General features: G+C 50.5%; 1 protein-coding gene across 2 annotated transcripts in view; it reads right to left on the bottom strand.

Moving 5' to 3' along the window:
• Positions 1-20,902, bottom strand: part of LOC128844500 (syntaxin-binding protein 4-like) — a 113,528-nt gene that overhangs the window by 3,187 nt on the left and 89,439 nt on the right. For both annotated transcript variants that reach the window (XM_054042293.1, XM_054042294.1), the window contains exons 17-19: positions 17,272-17,460; positions 16,202-16,318; positions 5,443-5,492 (exon numbers count right to left, since the gene is read on the bottom strand). In XM_054042293.1, coding sequence (XP_053898268.1) covers positions 5,443-5,492; positions 16,202-16,318; positions 17,272-17,460 — 356 coding nt within the window. The remainder of the gene's footprint in view (positions 1-5,442; positions 5,493-16,201; positions 16,319-17,271; positions 17,461-20,902) is intronic.

Here is a 20,902-nt window from a genome sequence, read left to right as displayed (position 1 = left end):
AGCAAAAGGACTGACTAGCAACTCATGAGAGAACCCCTCAGTAAATTACAGCGTACTGTGTATTTCATCTCATGCTGCCAGCAACACAGGAGTTTCTCTCTTTTAGATGTATTGGTGTTGTGGTGATGTAATTAGTTAATGCAAGGACACTGTCAAAGAGTTTCAAACAATATTCTCAGTGTATTGGAAATCACCACCTTGGAAACACAAGAACAGCCATACTGGGTCAGATCAATTGTCCAACTAGCTCAGTATTCTGGCTTCCAACAGTGGCCAATGCCAGAAGCGTCACAGGGAATGAACTGAGAGGGGCAATTATCCAGAGTTCCACCCGTCATAGAATCATAGAATATCAGGGTTGGAAGGGACCTCAGGAGGTCATCTAGTCCAACCCCCTGCTCAAAGCAGGACAAATTCCCAACTAAATCATCCCAGCCAGGGCTTTGTCAAGCCTGACCTTAAAAACCTCTAAGGAAAGAGATTCCACCACCTCCCTAGGTAACCCATTCCAGTGCTTCACCACCCTCCTAGTGAAAAAGTTTTTCCTAATATCCAACCTAAACTTCCCCAACTGCAACTTGAGACCATTACTCCTTGTTCTGTCATCAGGAACCACTGAGAACAGTCTAGATCCATCCTCTTTGGAACCCCCTTTCAGGTAGTTGAAAGCAGCTATCAAATTCCCCCTCATTCTTCTCTTCTGCAGACTAAACAATCCCAGTTCCCTCAGCCTCGCCTCATAAGTCATGTGCTCCAGCCCCCTAATCATCCAGTCCTAGCTTCTAGCAGTGAGAGGTTTGGGGACATCCAGAGCATAGGGTGGCATCCCTGACCATCTTGGCTAATGGTCATTGATGCCACCTATCCTCTATGAACTTATTCATTGCTTTTTTGAACCTCATTATACTTTTGTCCTTCACAACATCCCCTGGCAATGAGTTCCACAGGCTGACTGTGTGTTGTGTGAAGAAGTACTTCCTTATGTTTGTTTTAAGCTTGCTGCCTATTAATTTCATTGGGTGACTCTTGTTCTTGTGTTATGTGAAGAGGTAAATAACACTTCCCTATTCACTTTCTCCATGCCATCCATGATTTTATAGGCTTGTATCATATCCTCCCTCAATCGTCTCTAATTTAAGCTGAACAGTCCCAGACTTTTAAATTTCTCCTCATATGGATGCTGTTCCATACCCCTAATCATTTTGTTGCCCTTCTCAGCACCTTTTCCAATTCTAATCGATCTTTTTTGAGATGGGACATCCAGAACTCCACACAGTATTCAAGGTGTTACTCCTGGGGGGATTCTGCGTGACTGCATCCCTGCAGAAAATGCCCCCCCCCATGCAGATTTCCTATGTATCCCTGCAGAAAACGTCAGGGAAGCAAAGGGAAGCCACATGGAAGGGAGGGAGAGCGGGGGAGGGGGCGATCAGGGGCACACAGGGTAGGGTTACCATATGTCCGGATTTTCCCGGACATGTCCGGCTTTTTGGGCCTCAAATCCCCGTCCGGGGGGAAATCCCAAAAAGCCGAACATGTCCAGGAAAATAGGGACATGCGGGGCCGGGGGTGCTGGGCCGGGGGCCGGGCCGGGCCCGGGGGTGCTGGGCCGGGGGTGCTGGGCCGGGGGCCGGGCCGGGCCCAGCGGTGCTGGGCCAGGGGTGCTGGGCCGGTGGTGCTGGGCCGGGGGCTGGGCTGGCGGTGCTGGGCGGGCCGGGGGTGCTCGGCCGGGGGCTGGCCCGGGGCTGGCACCCCAGGGCCCGAGCCGAGCCAGGCTGGAGACGCTGGGGCTGGGGCCGGGGCCAGCCGCCAGAGGGAGCCGCTCGGTTGGGGGGGGGGGGAGGGAGACTGGGCCGCGCCTCCTCCCCCCCACCCCCACCCCAGCTTATCTGCTGCCTGCTTCAGGCTTCCCGCCAATCAAATGTTCGCGGGACGCAGGGGAGGGGGCGGAGTTGGGGCGGGGACTTTGGGGAAGGGGTGGAGTTGGGGCAGGGGCGTGGGAGGGCTGGGGGTGAGGACCCGTGGAGTGTCCTCTTTTTGGACACTCAAAATATGGTAACCCTTTAACACAGGGTTACATGCTGCTGCTGCCCCCCCTCATTCTGCAAGAGCAGAGCTGCCCAACTGAAGGAGACTCTCTCTGCTCTGCTGACTCTGCAGCTGAACGCTGCTTCCTGGGTCCTAGTGCCAATCATGCTCCCCTTCTGTGTGTGGGGAGCTTTCCTGTTTTCTACTCTGTGCAACAGTGAGTGCTCAGTAAGGGAGGTGGGGGAAATGAGGGAAGAGGCAGTGGGGAAAGAAGGACGGGTGGAATAGGGCAGGAGGCAGAGAATGTGGAAGTGAGGGGAGGGGGATGGAGAAGAAAAGGGGATAGGGGAATCGCGGGGGGGGAAGCGGGATCCCGGCATGTGGCATCCCCTCGGCAGCAGCTGGGGTTCCCCTGTTAAGCAGGTCCATCAAACCCTCACTCTGACAAGCCCTACCTCCCTACACCTGGACCCCTCCGATGAGCACCCCACACCCAGACCCCCACCCCACTGTTCCCCAACCAGCTGCACCTGGATCCCCACCCCATCAAGCCCCACTCCCCCAGCACCCAGACCCCCCACGAAGCCCCCCACAGGCACCCCCGTGCCCCAACCACCTTCACCTGGATCTAGGGTGACCAGATAGCAAGTGTAAAAAATCAGGACAGGGGGTGGGGTGTAATAGGTGCCTATATAAGAAAAAGCCCCCAAAATCGGGACTGTCCCTATAAAATCAGGACATCTGGTCACCCTACCTGGATCCCCTGCAGAGTTCCATTGCCCCTGCACCCGGAACCCTCCAACAAGCCTCTATGCATCCAGATCTCCCACTGAGCCGTCCGCACCCAGATTGCCCCACACAGAAACCTCACACACACACACCCCAGATACTCCCACATTAAGCCCCTCCACACTTGGATCCTGCTGGGCTGAGCCTGCTCACCCACACCTGGGTGCATCTGGCGCAGAGGGGCAGGACCCTGGGGTGTTTCTGGGGCAGGCCCAGCTCTTGCACTGTGTCAGGGACAGGTGCAGCCTCACTGCCAAGTCCCTGTACCGGGGGATGTGGGGACTTCAGGGTGATCTCCCACCTCAGTGCAGCCAGTGGCCAGTGCTCCCCATTGCCATGCTGGAGCCACATTTATTTATTGACAAATAAAATTTGCAGAATTTTGTAGAATTTTAAAATATTGTGTGCAGAATTTTAATTTTGTTGGCGCAGAATTCCCTCAGGAGTGGCTGTGCCATGGGTTTATAAAGTGGCATTATGATATTCTCGGCTTTATTATCTATCCCTTTCCCAATGGTTCCTAACATTCTGTTAGCCTTTTGGGGTATGTCTACAGTACAATTAGACACCTGTGGCTGGCCTGTGCCAGCTGAGTTAGGCTCACGAAGCTCAGGCTAAGGGGCTGCTTAACTGCGGTGTGCACATTTGGGCTCAGGCTGCAGCCCAAGTTTGGGTCCCTCCCCCTTTCCCAGGGCCCTAGAGCCTGGCTTCAGCCCAAGCCCAGACACCTACACCTCAATTAAACAGACCCTTAGACTGGGAGCCCGAGTCAGCTGGCATGGGCCAGCTGCGGGTTTTTAACTGCAATGTAGACATAGCTTTTGACTGCTGCTGCACATTGAGCAAATGTTTTCAGAGAATTAGCCACAATGACTCCAAGATCTCTTTCCTGATTGGTAACAGGTAATTTAGAGCCCATCATTTTGTACGTATAGCTAGCTTAGAATTATTTGAAATTGAAATCTACCATCCCCCTGTCACACATAAATACTGGTGTATTATTATAAGGTTGCTCATTAGCCCTGGAATGCTGATTTTTTTTAAACAATAAAAAGTCAGATTTCGGATTCATTTGTTTTGGAAATCAATGCAAAGAATGATATGGGTTTTTCCAACAGATATTAAAAAAGATATGTTCAATTTGTAGGGTAGGGCTACAAACCTTAACAATGTCCCTGTAACCTTTTCAGAGTTAGAGATACACCTCAGTTCATTTGCCAGACTCTCATCAACAAAGATGAATAACAGACAGCATAACTCCCAATTTCAGTAACAGATGATAAAAACAGAGATGGGCCCAAAACCAAACATTGGCTAATCTTAGGCAAGTTTTGCACAGCCAGGATCTGCAACTCAGACTTAATCTGCTCCAGGCCTCTGAAAATTAGGCCACTTATTTAGGTACCTAAGCCTAGGCAATCAAGCTTTGGCCTAAATAACTTAACCAAGGTCACTCAGAAAGAGTTTGGAATAGAACCCAGATCTCCTGAGTTCCAGGCTGGTATTTTAGCCACAAGACCATCCTATCCCATCTGTTTCATTCACCAAGTGACTGTATTTATTCAGTACCTTTGTTACCTAGATGAGGAGCAACAGCAGCAACTGACACCCTGATACCTTTGTTAGTAGATGAGGAGTAACAGCAGCAACTGACACCCTGTAAACAAGGGGCGGGCAAACTTTTTGGCCTGAGGGCCGCATCGCGTTTCAGAAATTGTATGGAGGGCCAGCTAGGGGAGGCTGTGCCTCCCCAAACAGGCAGGCATGGCCTGGCCCCTTCCCCCTATCCGATCCCCCCTGCTTCTCACCCCTGACAGCCCCCAGGGACTCCTGCCCCATCCAACCCCCCCTGTTCCCTGACCGCTCCCAACTGCCCCCCGCCACCCCATCCAACCCCCACCCTTCCTGACTGTCCCCCCCCCGGGATCCCTGCCCCATCCAACCACCCCTTCTCCCTGTCCCCTGACCGCCCCCGGAATCTCCACCCCTGATTGCCCCCAGCTGCCCCATCCAAACCCTCCTCTCATTCCTGACTGCCCCCTGAACCGCTGCCCCATCCACCCCCCCTGCTCCCTGACCGCCCCCCGCTGCCCCATCCAACCACCCCTTCTCTCTAACCGCCCCTGGAACCCCTGCCCCCATTCAACCCCCCTGTTCCCTGCCCTCTGACTGCCCCGACCCCTATCCACACTCCCAGCCCCTGACCACCCCCCGAACTCCCTTGCCCTCTATCCAATCCCCCTCCCCCGCTCTCTGCCCCCTTACCGCGCCACCCAGAGCACCTGGACAGGCAGCCGTGCCATCTGGCTGGAGCCAGTCACGCAGCACAGAGCACCGGGTCAGGTTGGGCTCTGCAGCTGCGCTGCACCAGGATCTCGTCGCTCAACCACCCAGAGCAGCATTGTGCCGGTGGCGCAGTGAGCTGAGGCTGTGGGGGTGGGGGAACAGCAGGGAAGGGGCTGGGGCGAGCCTCCCGGGCCAGGAGCTATGGGGCCGGGGAGAGCAGGCCAGATGTGGCCCGCGGGCCATAGTTTGCCCACTATGCTGTAAACACATCAGCCAGACAAAGGTCAAAACAAGGTCATTTTATGCACACATTCACAATTCTCAGAAGCCTTTCCCCACCTTGTCTCATCTGGTAACTGGCTGGGCGTGCTCAGGACTCTGTGAACATTCTGTGGGGGGGGAAAAAGAAGATCTCAAACTTACAGGATTGACAAATTCAAGAGAACAAACCCCATGCGTTTTTGCTGGGGCTCAGATTTAGTATGACAGTAATCAGCTTCTGTTTATACCCTGCCCTTGAAGCTAATATCTCAAGGCCTTTTGCAACAGAAGCAAAACTCGTACCCTATGCAAATATACAGACATAATGTAAATTAATACAGACACTAAAATGTATCAGCTGCAAGGTTAAAAAACCCACTCTTAAAGAATAGTTGTTCAGGCTGTACTTCAGAATGCCTGCTATCCCCATTATTCACACTCTGTGCCTTGGTCCTGCTCTTGAATGAATGCCCACTCATGGATGGAGCCGCTAATGTGCAGAGAAAGAGAATTCCCAAACAGCAGTAAGTAATATATATGAGGAAGACATTCTGGTAGGGTTACCATATTTAAAAAATAAAAAAAGAGGACACTCCACGGGGCCCTGGCCCTGCCCCTTTCCCACCCACAGCCCCGCCCCAACTCCGCCCCTTCCCCTGAGCGCCCTGCATTCCCCCTCCTCCCTCCCAGCCACGCGAAAAGGGCTGCCCAAGCGCTACCGGCTTCACGGTTTGCCGGGCAGCCCTCAGACCCTGCGCCCTCAGCTGGCGCTTCCCCAGCGCAGCTGGAGCCCAGGAGGGGAAGTGCCCAGCCGGGGGTGCAGGGTCTGGAGGCTGCCCGGCAAACAATGAAGCCGGTAGCGCTCGGGCTTCGGGCAGCCCCCTTGCCTCCGGACCCTGCACCCCCGGCCAGGTACTTCCCCTCCCGGGCTCCGGCGGCTGCTGTGCTCCCTGAACTCCTGAACTCTGTAAGCGGTGAGCTGCCCGAGCGCTACCAGCTTCTGGCAGCCCCCATGCCTCTGGACCCTGCGCCCCCGGAGCCCCGGAGGGGAAGTGCCCGGCCGGGGACGCAGGGTCCAGAGGCATGGGGGCTGCCCGAAGCTGGTAGCACTCGGCTCCTACAGAGCCCAGGAGTCAGGAAGCACAGCAGCCCGTGACCCCCACTCTAAGGTAAGCCAGGGAGTATTTTCCCGGACATGTTTGGCTTTTTGGAAATTTCCCCCAGATGGGGGTTTGATTACCAAAAAGCCGTACATGTCCGGGAAAAACCGGACGTATGGTAACCCTACATTCTGGGCTGCTGGTATGTCCCTCCAAGTTCAGTGATGCTTGGAGTCACGGGTGGGGACGGAATGGACTAGAAACTCCTGCTGAGGCCAATAGGGAGGCTTCTGCATGTTGTGATCTGGACAAGCATTTTGCTGGGCCAGTGACACGCGGGGGCTGCTCAGCCCCTCAGCGTCAGGGGACAGCCTGACTTAGTGAGAGACAAAGAAACTAGCTCAGTTTCAGTTTTGAGCTTTGGGAGCTGAGCAAGAAGAGAACAGCTCAGGGAGCCTGATTCACGAGGGCCAGACAAGAATTCCGCAGGACTCCAGACCATGGAGCCAGGAGAGGGGCAAAGACATTGTAAGATAATCCTTTGTTTTGTTTAAGCCAGCCAGCATTCACAGCACTGCAGCACCTGTCTCTAGACTTATCCCCGGCATCTCATATTCCTGGGGAGGTGCCAGGGAGGACACTGGACAATTTGTTGATTTGTTAGTACTTATTAGTTAACCCTAAGCCTTTGCTTTCCAGATCCTATATTCCTGCTCCCAGTAAAGTCCCCCTTTGTTATGCAGTTATTGTTGGGAGCATCATTTCTTTGCTGGACTTTGTGCTCATGTACTTTGTGTCTTGTGTTTCAGGTTTTATGCTCCTTGCCAGCAGTGGTAACATTATTCAGTTTTCCCAAGCAACAGTACACCTCATATCTCAGGCACCGCAAAGAGTCACCTTGGCTGAAGGCACCAGACATCACAAAAAAGAAGCCAGGGCCCAACCCATTCAAGAAGAGGGATAAGTCACTCCAAGCAGCAAGGAAAAGGCAGAGGCAAATCAGTACTTATATACTCCAATATCTAGCATCAATGTCTATAGAAGCCACTATCTACTGCTGTAGCTCTATAGTTCTGTAGCCCTACAGAAATCTAATTTCCTCCTTCTCCAGCACAATTGATATAGAATCTGCTCTTCCTTTCTTTTTACTGTTTCCTCAAATGGAATGATTCCCATTGACTTCAATGGACTTTGGTCAGGCCCGTAGCAGGTATGCTAAGTCAAAGACAGCTCCCCCAGGGCTGGCCAGTGTGCCAAGTACATCACATTGCCATTTCAATGTACATTTAAAATGTCAGATTGCTACATGCCATGACAGTGGAGGAAGAGCAAATGAAATGGAGAAAGACATTTTAGCCATGAGTCTAGAGCAGGCCTACAGAAAAGTGTTGGGAGAACAAAACTGATTTTCCAGTTGATATATGACATGTGGTGAGAAAAATGACTAGTCAGTTATCAGAAGCTAAGGTTAAAATAATACCTAACACATAGACTAGATTGTAAGTCACAGGCCAATGGCAAAATTCCAGAACCAGCACACAGCCCGAGTAGCTGGGCTGCATCTTGTGGAAAACCACAGGAGCTGGAGAGGTAAGAAATTCCCTCTTACTGGCGTGTGGAACAGCACAAAGATACACCTACAGTCAGTGCTGCAGCATCCTTCACAACTCCCTTGTTTCTCCTCCATGGGGGACAACAGTGGGTAGATCCACCAGCCCTGTTCTTCCCCATGATGACATCACAGCATTGCTCTGTGGAGTGGATGCAGACAGCACGCAAGAAGGAAACTCCATGGTGCTTAGGATGTGGACTTCCTGTGTGGGTTCCCCAGATCCTGTCCCCCTTTCCACAGCAGAACTGCATTGGTTCCACAAAGTCAGTGTTCACTACTGCAGGAAGGGAGAGATGATTTGGCCTCTAGAGTCTACTATACAAGGGCCTTCTGGATTGAGTCACACCTAGTTATTCTAGGACTTGGGTCTGCACAACGTAGCCTGCGTGTGTTTTTACAGCACCTAATATGATGGGCCCTGATTGAAGCCTTTGGGTGCTACTGTCAGATAAGAGGAGGTTACTTTCCTGTAACTGGAGGTTCTTTGGGATCTGTGGTCCCTATCTGTATTCCACGGAGGGTTTGCACATGCGCACCATGCGCCCGGAGTCAGAGAATTTGAAAGTAGTGTCCATTGGTCTGCGCATGCGCCCTGGTTCGCCTCATGGTTTCACTGAGTCTCCAGTTCCCTCTCCACAGCGAACCAAACAGATCCGTACAGAGGGGAAGGAGGGCGGGAAGTGGAATACAGCTAGGGATCATATATATTAAAGAACCTCCAGTTACAGGTAAGCAACCACCTCTTCTTGGAGTGATGGTCCCTACTGTATTCCACTGAGGATGATTAACAAGCAGTACCTAAGCCAGAGGAGGGTGTAAGGATGAAGGTGGAATGGTCATGCAGAGGATTGTTGTGCTAAAGGAGGCATCTGCCACCAAGTCCTGTACTAAGGCATAGTGTGTTGCAAAGGTGTGCACAGAACTCCACGTGGCTACTCTACATAGGTCCCACAGCGGCCTGTCCTGGAGGGAGGCCAGGATCGAAGCCCGGGCTCTCAAGGAATGAGCCCACACCCCAGTGTGGGGAGGCAGATCAGACAGTTGGTAGCAAAGTGTAATGCAACCTGAAATTCACTTGGAGATTCTCTGGGTGGAGACTGCCTGCTTTCTGCTACTGGAACAAACAGTCTGGGGGACTTCCTGATGGGTCTTGTAGAAGGCTAAGGCCCATCAGTTGTCTAGAGAGTGGAGTCATCATTCCTCTGTAGATGCGTGGGGCTTCAGAAAAAAAAAAAGGTAAGGCTCTGTCTACACTAGCACTCTTGTCAATAAAACTTTTGTCGGTCAGGGGTGTGAAAAAACACCCCCTGACAAACATAAGTTTAACTGAGAAAAGCGCCAGTGTGACAGTGCTATGTCGGTGGGAGACGCTCTCCTGCCGACATAGCTATTGCCACTCGATTGGGGGTGGTTTAATTATGCCAGCGGGAGAGCAGACATAGAGCAGCTACATGGGAGACCTTACAGCAGCGCAGATGCAGTGGTACAGCTGTGCCGCTGTAAGGTCTGTAGTGTAGACAAAGCCTAAGTAACTGGATTGATGTGAAAGTGGGAGATTACCTTTGGCAAGAATTTGGGATGCAGGTGCAGGGAGACTCTATCTTTATGGAAAATTGGGAAAGGGGGTCTGCCGTCATGGCTCCGAGTTCACCGACCCGTCTTGCAGAAGTGATAGCATCAAGGAAGGCAACTTTCATGGAGAGGGACATAGAGCAGGGGTGGGCAAACTTTTTGGCCCGAGGGCCACATTGGGTATGGAAATTGTATGGCAGGCCATGAATACTAATGAAATTGGGGGTTGGGGTGCAGGAGGGGATGAGGGCTCCGGCTGGGGGTGCAGGCTCTGGGGTGGGGCTGGGGATGAGGGGTTTGGGGTGCAGGATGGTGCTCCGGGCTGGGACCGAGGGGTTCAGAGGGTGGAGGGGGATCAGGGCTGGGGCAGGGGGTTGGGGTATGGGAAGAGGTCATGGGTGCAGGCTCCGGGTGGTGCTTACCTCAAGCAGCTCCCAAAAGCAGTGACATGTCCCTCCTCTGGCAGAAGTGCGGCCAGGCAGCTCTGCGCACTGCCCTGTCCACAGGCACCACCCCTGCAGCTCCTGGCAGCACCATCGTCCCCCCTCCGGCTCCTATGCGGAAGCACGGCCAGGCAGCTCTGCGTGATGCCCCATCCGCAGGCGCCGCCCCTGCAGCTCCCATTGGCCGTGGTTCCCGGCCAATGGGAGCTGCAGGGCAATGGTTGGGGTGGGGGCAGTGTGTGGAGCCCCTGGGCTGCCCCTATGCATAGGAGCAGGAGGGGGGACATGCCACTGCTTCCAGGAACCGCGCGGAGCCATGGTACGCACGGAGCGGGGCAAGCCCCCAACCCCGCTCACCAGCAGGAGCTCGAAGGCCGGATTAAAACATCTGACGGGCCAGACATGGCCCATGGGCCGCAGTTTGCCCACTCTTGATGTAGAGCATGATGCCAATGCTTCAAAGGGTGCTTTCGTTAGTACAGATAGAACTGGGGAGCGATGGGTTGGATGGGTGGGAAGGTTCTGATGAGGCCCTTCCAAAACCTCACAGCTAGCAGGTATGTAAAGACTGAGCGCCCTTCTTCAGGGGTGGGGGGAGAATGTACTAAATCGCTGCTAGGTGGACTTTCAGAGTTGAGGGTGAGACACGATGCCTTCAAAGACAGGAGATAGTCCAGGAGGAGGGGGATCCCCACTGATTCTGGTGAAATTCCCTTTTGTTGGGCCCAGGAGGCAAAGCATTTTCACTTGGCTCAGTAACAGTATCTAGTGGATTCTTTCCTGCTGCTGGAGAGGATGTCTTGCATGGCTGAGGAACAAGTCCATTCTAGAGCAGATGCCCATCCAAATACCACGCTATGAGGTGGAGCACCTGTGAATTGGGATGTTTGATCTCACCATTGTACTGTGTCAGCAGACTGGGGAAGGTGGGGATGGAATTGGTGGACGGGTTGACATACGAAGGAGGCCGGGAAACCAGAATTGTCTGGGCCAGTAGGGGGTGATCAGAATGACAGTTGCTCTGTCTCGCCTGATCTAGTGGAGTACTCAAGGTAAGAGCGGTAGAGGAGGGAAGGCATACTGTAGTTGATTTGGTCTGACTAGGAGCTTATGAGAGCATCATCCTGAGAGTGGTGGCTGAGACATCACCTGGAGCAGTACTTGCTGCATTTGCTGTTTATGTGGGAGGTGAAAAGGTCTCTGGTTGGCATCCCCCATCAGCTGAAGATGTTGTGAACTACTGAGCCATGGAGTTCCCACTTGTGGTCAATTGCAAAATGCCTGCTGAGCAAGTTCGCAATCACTTTCAGTGTCCCTGGGAGACAGGCTGCAGAAAAGAGGATCTGGTGGGACGTGCACCAATTCTAGACATGGATTGCTTCTGCGCATAAAGCAGTTGATCTGATGCCCCCGTTTGTTGATGTAGAAAACAGTGATGGTGTTGTCTGACATGATAAGAATCTGACAGGAATGGATGAATGGGAGAAAGGCTTAACATGCTTTCCTTACAGCTCGGAGTTCCAGGATGTTGATGTGCATCCTGGATTCCCGAGGAGTCCACGTTCCCTGTGTCATGTGATCATCCATGTGCGCTCCCCAGCCTATGAGGGATATGTCAGTGATGATGGTCTTGTCTGGGGAGGGAGGGAACCCCTATGCAGACATGACGTGGGTCTGTCCACGACTGGAAAGGTGAGAATACCCTGTGGGGAACTGTGAGCATGAGGTCCATGGCATGAGGGTTGGGAGAGTAAACTGGAGGCAGTGAAGATGGAGCCAAGTGAAGGTGGTGACATATGTGCACAAGCCATGTGGCCAAGGAGTGACCAGCAAGTCCTGGCCAGCACATACAGATTGTTGGCAATGAGAGTTCTGAGTTCTCACAGTCTCTGGAACCTGTCCCTTGGTAGCTAGGCCTGTGCTGTGACTGAGCTGATGGTGGCCCCTATAAAGTCCAGCGATTGTCTGGGGCCAAAGGTCGATTTCTCGACATTGATATTGACCCGAGGGACGAAAGAAGGCCAAGCAACAGCGAAGTTAAAACTTGGGCTTCGTGCCTGGACTATGTGGCTAAAAGCCAGTCATTGAGATATGGAAATACCAAGACCCAATAACATCTGATATAGGCTGCTATGACAGAGAAAACCTTGGTGAAGACTCTGGGAATGGTAGGGGTTATTCTGAAGGGGAGCACGCTGTATTGGAAATGGTGGTTGCCAATTGTCAATCTCAGGAAGCGCCCATGGGCTGGATGTATATTGATGTTAAAATAAGCATTTTGCATATAACACATGCTTCTTTCTAGGGATGAGATGATCGCTGCCAGCATGACAATTTGAAACGGGCTTGTGAATGAAGCAGTTGAGATATTGGCGGTCCAGGATTGAGCTCCATTCGCCTTTCTTCTTGGGTGTCAGGAAGTAAGCTGACTAGAACCCTGTCCCTTGATATTCTGAGGGAATGCATTCTACCACTCCCCATTGTAGTAAGGAGTTCACCTCTTGGGTGAGGATGCTATCGTGAGAGTGGTCCCTGAGGAAGGATCAAGAGGGGGGGTTTAGAGGAGGTAGCGTGATGAATTCGATCATACAGCCATGGCGGATGACATTCAGTACCAATTTGTCCATTGTTATTGCACTCTGAGCTTGGAAGAAGAGAGCTAGATGACCCCTGAAGAGGGTAAGGTGATCGTGAGGTGGTAGGCAAAGTGGTTGACAGCTCTTGAGATTGACTCAGAAATGTCTTTTAGCCAGGGGTGGAAGCTGTGAGGTAGAAGCCTGTGATGGGGGTCCCGGAGGGTGGGATCGCTGGGGTTTCTGTCGCTTCCTTGGTGGCTTGTAAGATCTCTGATAGTAAAACTGGGGGGACCTGTAGTGATGTGTGGGTGGCGGGTGGTGGAACTTAGACTTTGGGGCAGGCAAGCAAATGCCCAGCGAGTGAAGGATGGTTCTGGAGTCCTTGGGGGTATGTAGGGAATCATCCATCTTTTGATTAAGAAGATGGGATTCATCGAAGGGGAGGTCTGCAACAGTGTTTTGCACCTCCAGAGGGAAACCGGAAGAGTGGAACCAAGATTCCTTACGCACAACTTTGTTCATAGCCAGAGCCCTGGAAGAAGTATCTGCCGCATCCACCACCAATTGGAGCGCTATTCTGGCCACCAGCTTCCCCTTCCTCAATCGCCTGGAAACAAGTCAGGTCCAGTTGTGTGAGTCCATCAGCAAATTCCTCCAGTTTGCTGTAATTCAGGAAGTCGTATTTGGCTAGTAACGCCTGATAGTTCAAAATCTTGAATTGGAGACTGGCTGAGGAAAAAACTTTACTCCCCAAAAGGTCCAAACACTTGCCTTCCTTGTCGGATGGTGTGGAGTGGGTGTTGTGGTCTGGCTCATTCAGTCATTGCTTGGACCACCAGGAAGTTTCGGGGGTGGGGGAGGACGGTTGGATGTGAGAAAAGAAGCTCAGACCCCTTAGCCAGAACATAGTAGACTTTTTCTGCCCCTTTGGGGGTAGGCAGGCACGTGGTTGGTGTATGCCATACTGTCCTGGCCAGTTCAAGAATGGCATCATTAATGGGCAATGTGACTCTAGTTCAGTGGTTCCCCAATGCGGTGCCTGCGGGCACCATGGCGTCCGCCGGGGCATTTATGTGCACCTGCCTAGTGCCCAGCAGGGGAGAGAAGCCATGGCCCCATGCCTGCCGGGGACAGAGAACTCCGGGGCTGCAGGCTGCGGGCGCTGGTGTTCTCGGTCCCTGGCAGGCGTGGGGCCACGGCTTAAGCCGGAGAGAAGCCACAGTCCCGCGCCTGCCGGGGACAGAGAACTCCGGGGCTGCAGGCTGCGGGCGCTGGTGTTCTCTGTCCCCGGCAGGCGCAGGGCCCGCCTAGTGCCCAGCAGGGTAGAGAAGCCGGGGCCCCACGCCTGCTGGGGATAGAGTACTCTGGGGTTGCGGGTGCCGGTGTTCTCAGTCCTCGCAGTTTCTCTCCGGCTTCATTTATTATGTAATATTAAATATGATGTTTTCGTATTATTTAATGTACAAATACAAAATAAGCCTTGAAAAATTGTTGGCGCCCACCACATTCTTCTGAAAACATGAATGTGCTATTGGCCACAAAAAGGTTGGGGACCACTGCTCTAGTTGTGCTGGGTATCCTGGATTTCCTCTAGGGGAATGTGGAGTTCCCCCATGACTCTGCACTGTAGCTCTTGGAACTGCCTAAAGTCGTGTGGAGGTGAAGAGGATGCTGTAGTCCTTGCGTCCTCTGGGGAAGAGAAAGGGAATCTCACTGTTTCCGGCAGCACCCTCTGAGTCAGGCTCAGGGGATCCTCCTCCAGCAACGGATCCAAGCGCCTGCTAGAAGGGGCCCTCAATGGGGAGGCAGATGAAGGCTCCATTGTGGATTGGGAAGGTTCTGAGGGGGGGTATTGGGACCAGGGCCCCAATAAGTCCAGAAGGCTGGATCCAGATGCTGTTGAGATGGTCCACATGGGGAACCAGTGGCTCCATGGTGGTTGGAGTGGAGGGTGTTGCCAAGATCGGGATAGCCTTCCTGAGTACATGCACAGTTGGTACAACATCAATGGTCCCTCTCCAGCGTCCAACTTATCAGAGGATGAGAAGGTGGGCTCCAGTTCCACTGGTGATACCGTCAGAGCCGGTGAAAGTATGTAGACCGTCGGCGCAGGAGGCGAGGCGTCTCACAGTGGTGGCATATCATCATATCATAAGGGGGGAAAACAGTCTCCCTAAAAGTATTGGGTCCCAACAAGCATAGTGAACCCAGTTCCATTAAGGCGAAGACATCCTGGGCTCAAACACTGTTCTCAATCTCCCTGGTGTTAGAGGTACCCTTTCTTTATTCGGAACTGGTTGTGGTGCTGCAGATTTCCCCGGAGCGGGCAAATCCTGCGTCTGTGGGAGCGCTGATGTTGACAGTCCCTGTGGTCCAGTGCCCAGGACTGCCGGATCACCTTGCTTGTGGGACTTCTTGTCGTGTTATGTGGTTTAGAGTGTGCTCCTTCTCCCTGGCTCGAACTCATGGAAGGACCATCCACTTTCTTCGTTTTTGAGGAAGACTTATTCCAATGCTTACAGGTATGGCTTCTTTACCTCCCGACTGGGCCCCAGCATGGGCTCCATGGTGGTGGTATCGCTGGTGCCAGATTTGGATTTGGTAGCAGGAGGCACACTTCCTGCGGTTTCAGGCCAATGTACGGGGGGGGGGGGGGGGTGTCGGTCCCTTGGCCTAGGTCCAAGAGAGGCCTGATGACAACTTCCATGAGGTATTTCCAGAGGCAGGGAGCCCAGCCTTCTCGGGTACAGCTCTGGAAGGACTGGCAGATACTACATCTGGATGCAGTGTAAGCTTCCCCCAAGCAGTAGAAGCAGTGTTGGTGTTTGTCGCTAACCAAAAGGGAACGCGGGCAGGAGGCACAGAGTTTGAAGCCCAGTGTTCTGGGCATAGTCTGGTACCTGCTCATGGATACAGAGGATAGGGAGGAGGGGGTAGAGAAACAAACCCCTGATCGATCTACGCTGCTCACTAAAATTACGATAAACAGCTAAAAAGTTCTATAAAACTCTAAAATTCTAAAAACTATTTACAATGTATTTAAAGGTGCATAAGAGATGAAGGCACAGAACTTTTAGCAGCGATGAGAAGGAACTGGAGATGTGGTCTCCACCCTTTATCACCTCGGATGAAACCACAAGGCGAGCCTGGGCACATGCCCAGACCAACAGACACTATCTTCACATTCTCCAACTCGGGGCACATGGTGCACTTGCTAAACCCTCAGTGGAATACAATAGGGACCATCAGAATTCTGGGCCTAGTCTCTGGGCTTCTTGGAGGTTGCATATGATAAAAGAGGGCAGATTTTAGTCCCTTGGGTATACTGAGCTCCCACACGTGTAAGTTCTAGGGAGGTTTGTAGTGAGTAGGTTCTCCTGACACTAACAGAGGGCATCTTTCCAGGATCCAATGGAAGAATAAAGAATCTAACATCTAGAAAAGAAAGTGATTTTGACTGCCATGGTAACAGAAGGCAGAGTAAACCAGCTAAGTATGGCTCCCATAGATAGTGACCACTTTTCAATACTTCACCTGCACAAACAGGAGCAGCTTCCTGTTGCAGATTTCCAAGCGCTTCCGCATGACTTCAGATTTCCGCAACTGACCATCTGCCAGGGACAGCTGTCTTTTCAGCTCCAGAATGTCTCCCTGAGGCAGAAAGAAGGAGGTGGGAAGAGAAGGGAGATAGCATCAGCCCACTTTAGGCCCTTGGAGGAACCAACTTAACAACAGGCTTGAAAACAGAAGCACACGGAAGGCAGCTAGGTCCTCAGTGATGATAGAATTTCCCACAGAGTGGCAGTGGGGCTACATTCATACCAGCACTGTTCTCGGGGCTGGTGGGAAAAAGACAGGGGCATGAACAGACTATGGGCTCCCACAGCTGCGACAAACGGGCCAATTACAGGACAGAAAGGGATGATGCAACTTTAATTCCATTAGACGAGGAGAGCAGGGGCAGAGCAAGTAGAAATAAAGTACTTAGCTAAAATATAGAGACTGCCCTTCCTAAGTAGGAGCAGCTGGCAAAGACACATCTCATGTCTACTGGCCTGCACCTTAATCTGCCTTAGTGTGGTCTCAGTCTGAGACCTGGCTCCCTTGTGGTTCTCTCCGTTACTCATGATAGTTATGATCAGCTGGGTAGCAGTCCCTAGATTGAACCACCTGGGGGCTGGGCACTCTTAATGAAAGGCCCCCATTATGGAATCTGCTCCTCATGCTAGCCCACTAACCCCATCATTGACCTTCAGGCCTGGTACAAGACACATCTCTCTTCTGAGGTTTTTGCCTGAGTTTGGAGCTTAGGGATGGAGGGTGGGGTGAGATTCTCAGCTAGTGCACATGCAGTGTCAGTGGAGCAATGGCAATTAGCAGTGGAGCTAGCCTGGGTGTTAATTATTGTGGAGACATCTTTTCTTTTGATCTGGTCACTGGAAATCATATTAAATATCAACATGAGCCTTGGGACTCTACTAGCCTCTGTTTTACAAATTACAATCAATCGATCAATTACATTTTGCATCAAAAGAGCCAGAGGCTTTTCCAACTGGTCCATTGAGTTCCCAACCATCCCCTCCTGGGCCGTGGGGGTACATTACCTCTGCTTCGGAGACATGCTTTGTTTTCTTCCCTACCAGCTGAGTTTTCAGCTCAGTGATTTCAGCCTCTAGCAGGTGGATCACTTCCTCATAGTCCTGCTCTGCACTGTGGGCTTGCTGCTGCACCACCTCCGCCACCTGCAGCTTGCTGTGCAGGGTCCGGTTCTCAGACAGGAAGTCCAGCGCCTTCTGGAATCGGCAGGGAGAGTTTGTTAACACAGCATCCCCACCAGCCACCGAGATATCAACCCATCAGTGTTCCTGGAGCTGCTCATGGTAAGCTGCTGCTGTTCTTCCCATGGTACCATACAGAAAACCTTCATCTAGTATGAATATTTTTCCTTTGCAACTTCCATGTAATTGTGGCAAAGGGCCGGAACCCACACATGCACGCACCTCCCAGGGTATGTCTATACTGCAATAAAGGAGTCGCAGCATGGCTGCGGCTGGCCCAGGTCACCCAGATCAGTCTCTGGGGCTTGGACTGCAGGGCTAAAAGTTGCAATGTAGATGTTGATGAAGTCCAGGACCTCCATGGTAGCATTCTCTGAAATGCTTCTAGTTCCACATGCAGGGCCAGTTAGTCAGGCAGAACTGCAGGGTCTCAATGCGTGGATGAGACAATGGTGTAGGGAGGAGGGGTTTAGATTTATTAGGAACTGGGGAAACTTTTGGGAAAGGGGGAGTCTATACAGGAAGGATGGGCTCCACCTAAACCAAAATGGAACCAGATTGCTGGCACTTAAATTTAAAAAGGTCATTGAGCAGTTTTTAAACTAAGGGCTGGGGGAAAGCCGATAGGTGCGGAGGAGCATGTGGTTCGGACAGAGACATCCCTTAGGGGAGGATCTATTAATGGAGATTCTCTATGTCCTAGGAAGGAGGAGAAGATGGAAAATGATAAAATACGGGTAGGATCTGATGAGAAACTGTCAAATGAAAAAGTGTCCCATTCAATTCCATCATGTAATGGGAAACAGCTAAAAAGTGACAAGTTTTTAAAGTGCTTATATACCAATGCTAGAAATCTAAATAATAAGATGTGTGAACTAGAGTGCCTCGTATTGAATGAGGATATTGATATAATAGACATCACAGAAACTTGATGGAATGAGGACAATCAATGGGACACAGCAATTTGAGGGTACAAAATATATCGGAAGGACAGAACAGGTCGTGCTGGTGGGGGAGTGGCACTATATGTGAAAGAAAGCATAGAATCAAATGAAGTAAAAATCTTAAATGAACCATACTGTACCATAGAATCTCTATAGATAGTAATTCAATGCTCTAATAATAAGAATACAGCAGTAAGGACATATTACTGACCACCAGTCCAGGATAGTGAGTGACTATGAAATGCTCAGGGAGAGTAGAGGGGCTATAAAATAAAAACTTCAATAATCATGAGGGATTTCAACTATCCCCCTATTGACTGGGTACATGTCACCACAGGATGGGATGCACATCAGCCATACCATCAGGGGCTCGTTCACCTGCACATCTACCAATGTGATCTATGCCATCATGTGCCAGCAATGCCCGTCTGCCATGTACATTGGCCAAACCGGACAGTCTCTACGCAAAAGAATTAATGGACACAAATCTGACATCAGGAATCATAATACTCAAAAACCAGTGGGAGAACACTTTAACCTGTCTGGTCATTCAGTGACAGACCTGCGGGTGGCTATATTACAACAGAAAAACTTCAAAAACAGACTCCAACGAGAGACTGCTGAGCTGGAATTGATATGCAAACTAGACACAATCAACAAAGGATTGAATAAGGACTGGGAATGGCTGAGCCATTACAAACATTGAATCTATCTCCCCTTGTAAGTATTCTCACACTTCTTATCAACCTGTCTGTACTGGGCTAGCTTGATTATCACTTCAAAAGTTTTTTTTCCTCTTACTTAATTGGCCTCTCAGAGTTGGTAAAACAACTCCCACCTGTTCATGCTCTCTGTATGTGTGTATATATATCTCCTCAATATATGTTCCATTCTATATGCATCCGAAGAAGTGGGCTGTAGTCCACGAAAGCTTATGCTCTAATAAATTTGTTAATCTCTAAGGTGCCACAAGTACTCCTGTTCTTTTTGCGGATACAGACTAACACGGCTGCTACTCTGAAACAAGAGGAGAGGGAATTCTTGATTTAGTCCTAAGTGGAAGACAGGATCAGGTCCAAGAGCTGAATATAGCTGGACTGCTTGGTAATAGTGACCATAATATAATTAAATTTAACATCCCTGTGGCGGGAAAAACACCTCAGCAGCCTAACATTGTAGGATTTAATTTCAGAAAGTTGAACACAAAAATGAGAAAGTTAGTGAAACAGAAATTAAAGGTACAGCGCCAAATGTGAAATCCCTGTAAGATGCATGGAAACTTTTTAAAGACACCAAAATAGAGGCTCAACTTAAATGTATACCCCAAATTAAAAAACATAGTAAGAGAACCAAAAAAGTGCCACTGTGGCTAAACAATAAAGGAAAAGAAGCAGTGAGAGGCAAAAAGGCATCCTTGAAAAAGTGGAAGTTAAATCCTAGTGAGGAAAATAGAAAGGAGCATAAACTCTGGCAAATAAAGTGTAAAAATATAATTAGAAAGGCCAAAAAGAAATTTGAAGAACACCTAGCTAAAGACTCAAAAAGTAATAGCAAAATTTTGTTTTAAGTACATCAGAAGCAAGAAACCTGCAAAACAACCTGGGGGCCATTGGATGATCGAGATCCTAAAGGAGCACTCAAGGACGATAAAGCCTTTGCAGAGAAACTAAATGAATTCTTTGCATCGGTCTTCATGGCTAACAATGTGAGGGAAATTCCCAAATCTGAGGTCATTCTTTTTAGCTGACAAATCTGAGGAACTGTCCCAGACTGAGGTGTCATTAGAGGAGGTTTTGGAACAAACTGATAAACTAAACAGTAATAAGTCACCAGGATCAGATGGTATTCACCCAAGAGTTCTGAAGGAACTCAAATGTGAAATTGTATAACTACTAACTGTGGTTTGTAACCTATCATTTAAATCAGCTTCTGTACCAAATGCCTGGAGGATAGCTAATGTGACGCCAATTTTTAAAAGGGGCTCCAGAGGTGATCCTAGCAATTACAGGCCGGTAAGCCTGACTTCAGTACTGGGCAAACTGTTTGAAACTATAGTAAAGAAAAAAATTGTCAGACACATAGGTGAACTTCATATGTAGGGGGAAAGTTAACATGGTTTTTGTAAAGGGAAATCATGCCTCATCAATCTACTAGAATTCTTTGAGGGGGTCAACAAGCATGTGGACAAGGGGGATCCAGTGGATATAGCGTACTTAGATTTTCAAAATCCTTTTACAAGGTCCCTCACCAGAGGCTCTTATGCAAAGTAATCTGTCATGGGATAAGAGGGAAGGTCCTCTCATGGATTGGTAACTGGTTAAAAGATAGGAAACAAACGGTAGGATTAACTGGTCAGTTTTCAGAATGGAGAGAGGTAAATAGTGGTGTCCCCCAGGGGTCTGTACTGGGACTAGTCCTATTCAACATATTCATAAATGATCTGGAAAAAGGGATAAACAGTGAGGTGGCAAAATTTGCAGATGATACAAAACTACTCAAGATAGTTAAGTCCC

The sequence above is a fragment of the Malaclemys terrapin genome, chromosome 10 (assembly GCF_027887155.1).
Source record: "Malaclemys terrapin pileata isolate rMalTer1 chromosome 10, rMalTer1.hap1, whole genome shotgun sequence".
In the NCBI taxonomy this organism is placed as follows: Eukaryota; Metazoa; Chordata; order Testudines; family Emydidae; genus Malaclemys; species Malaclemys terrapin.
Note: the sequence above shows the minus strand (reverse complement) of the source record. Positions and strands in the feature narration are given on the sequence as shown.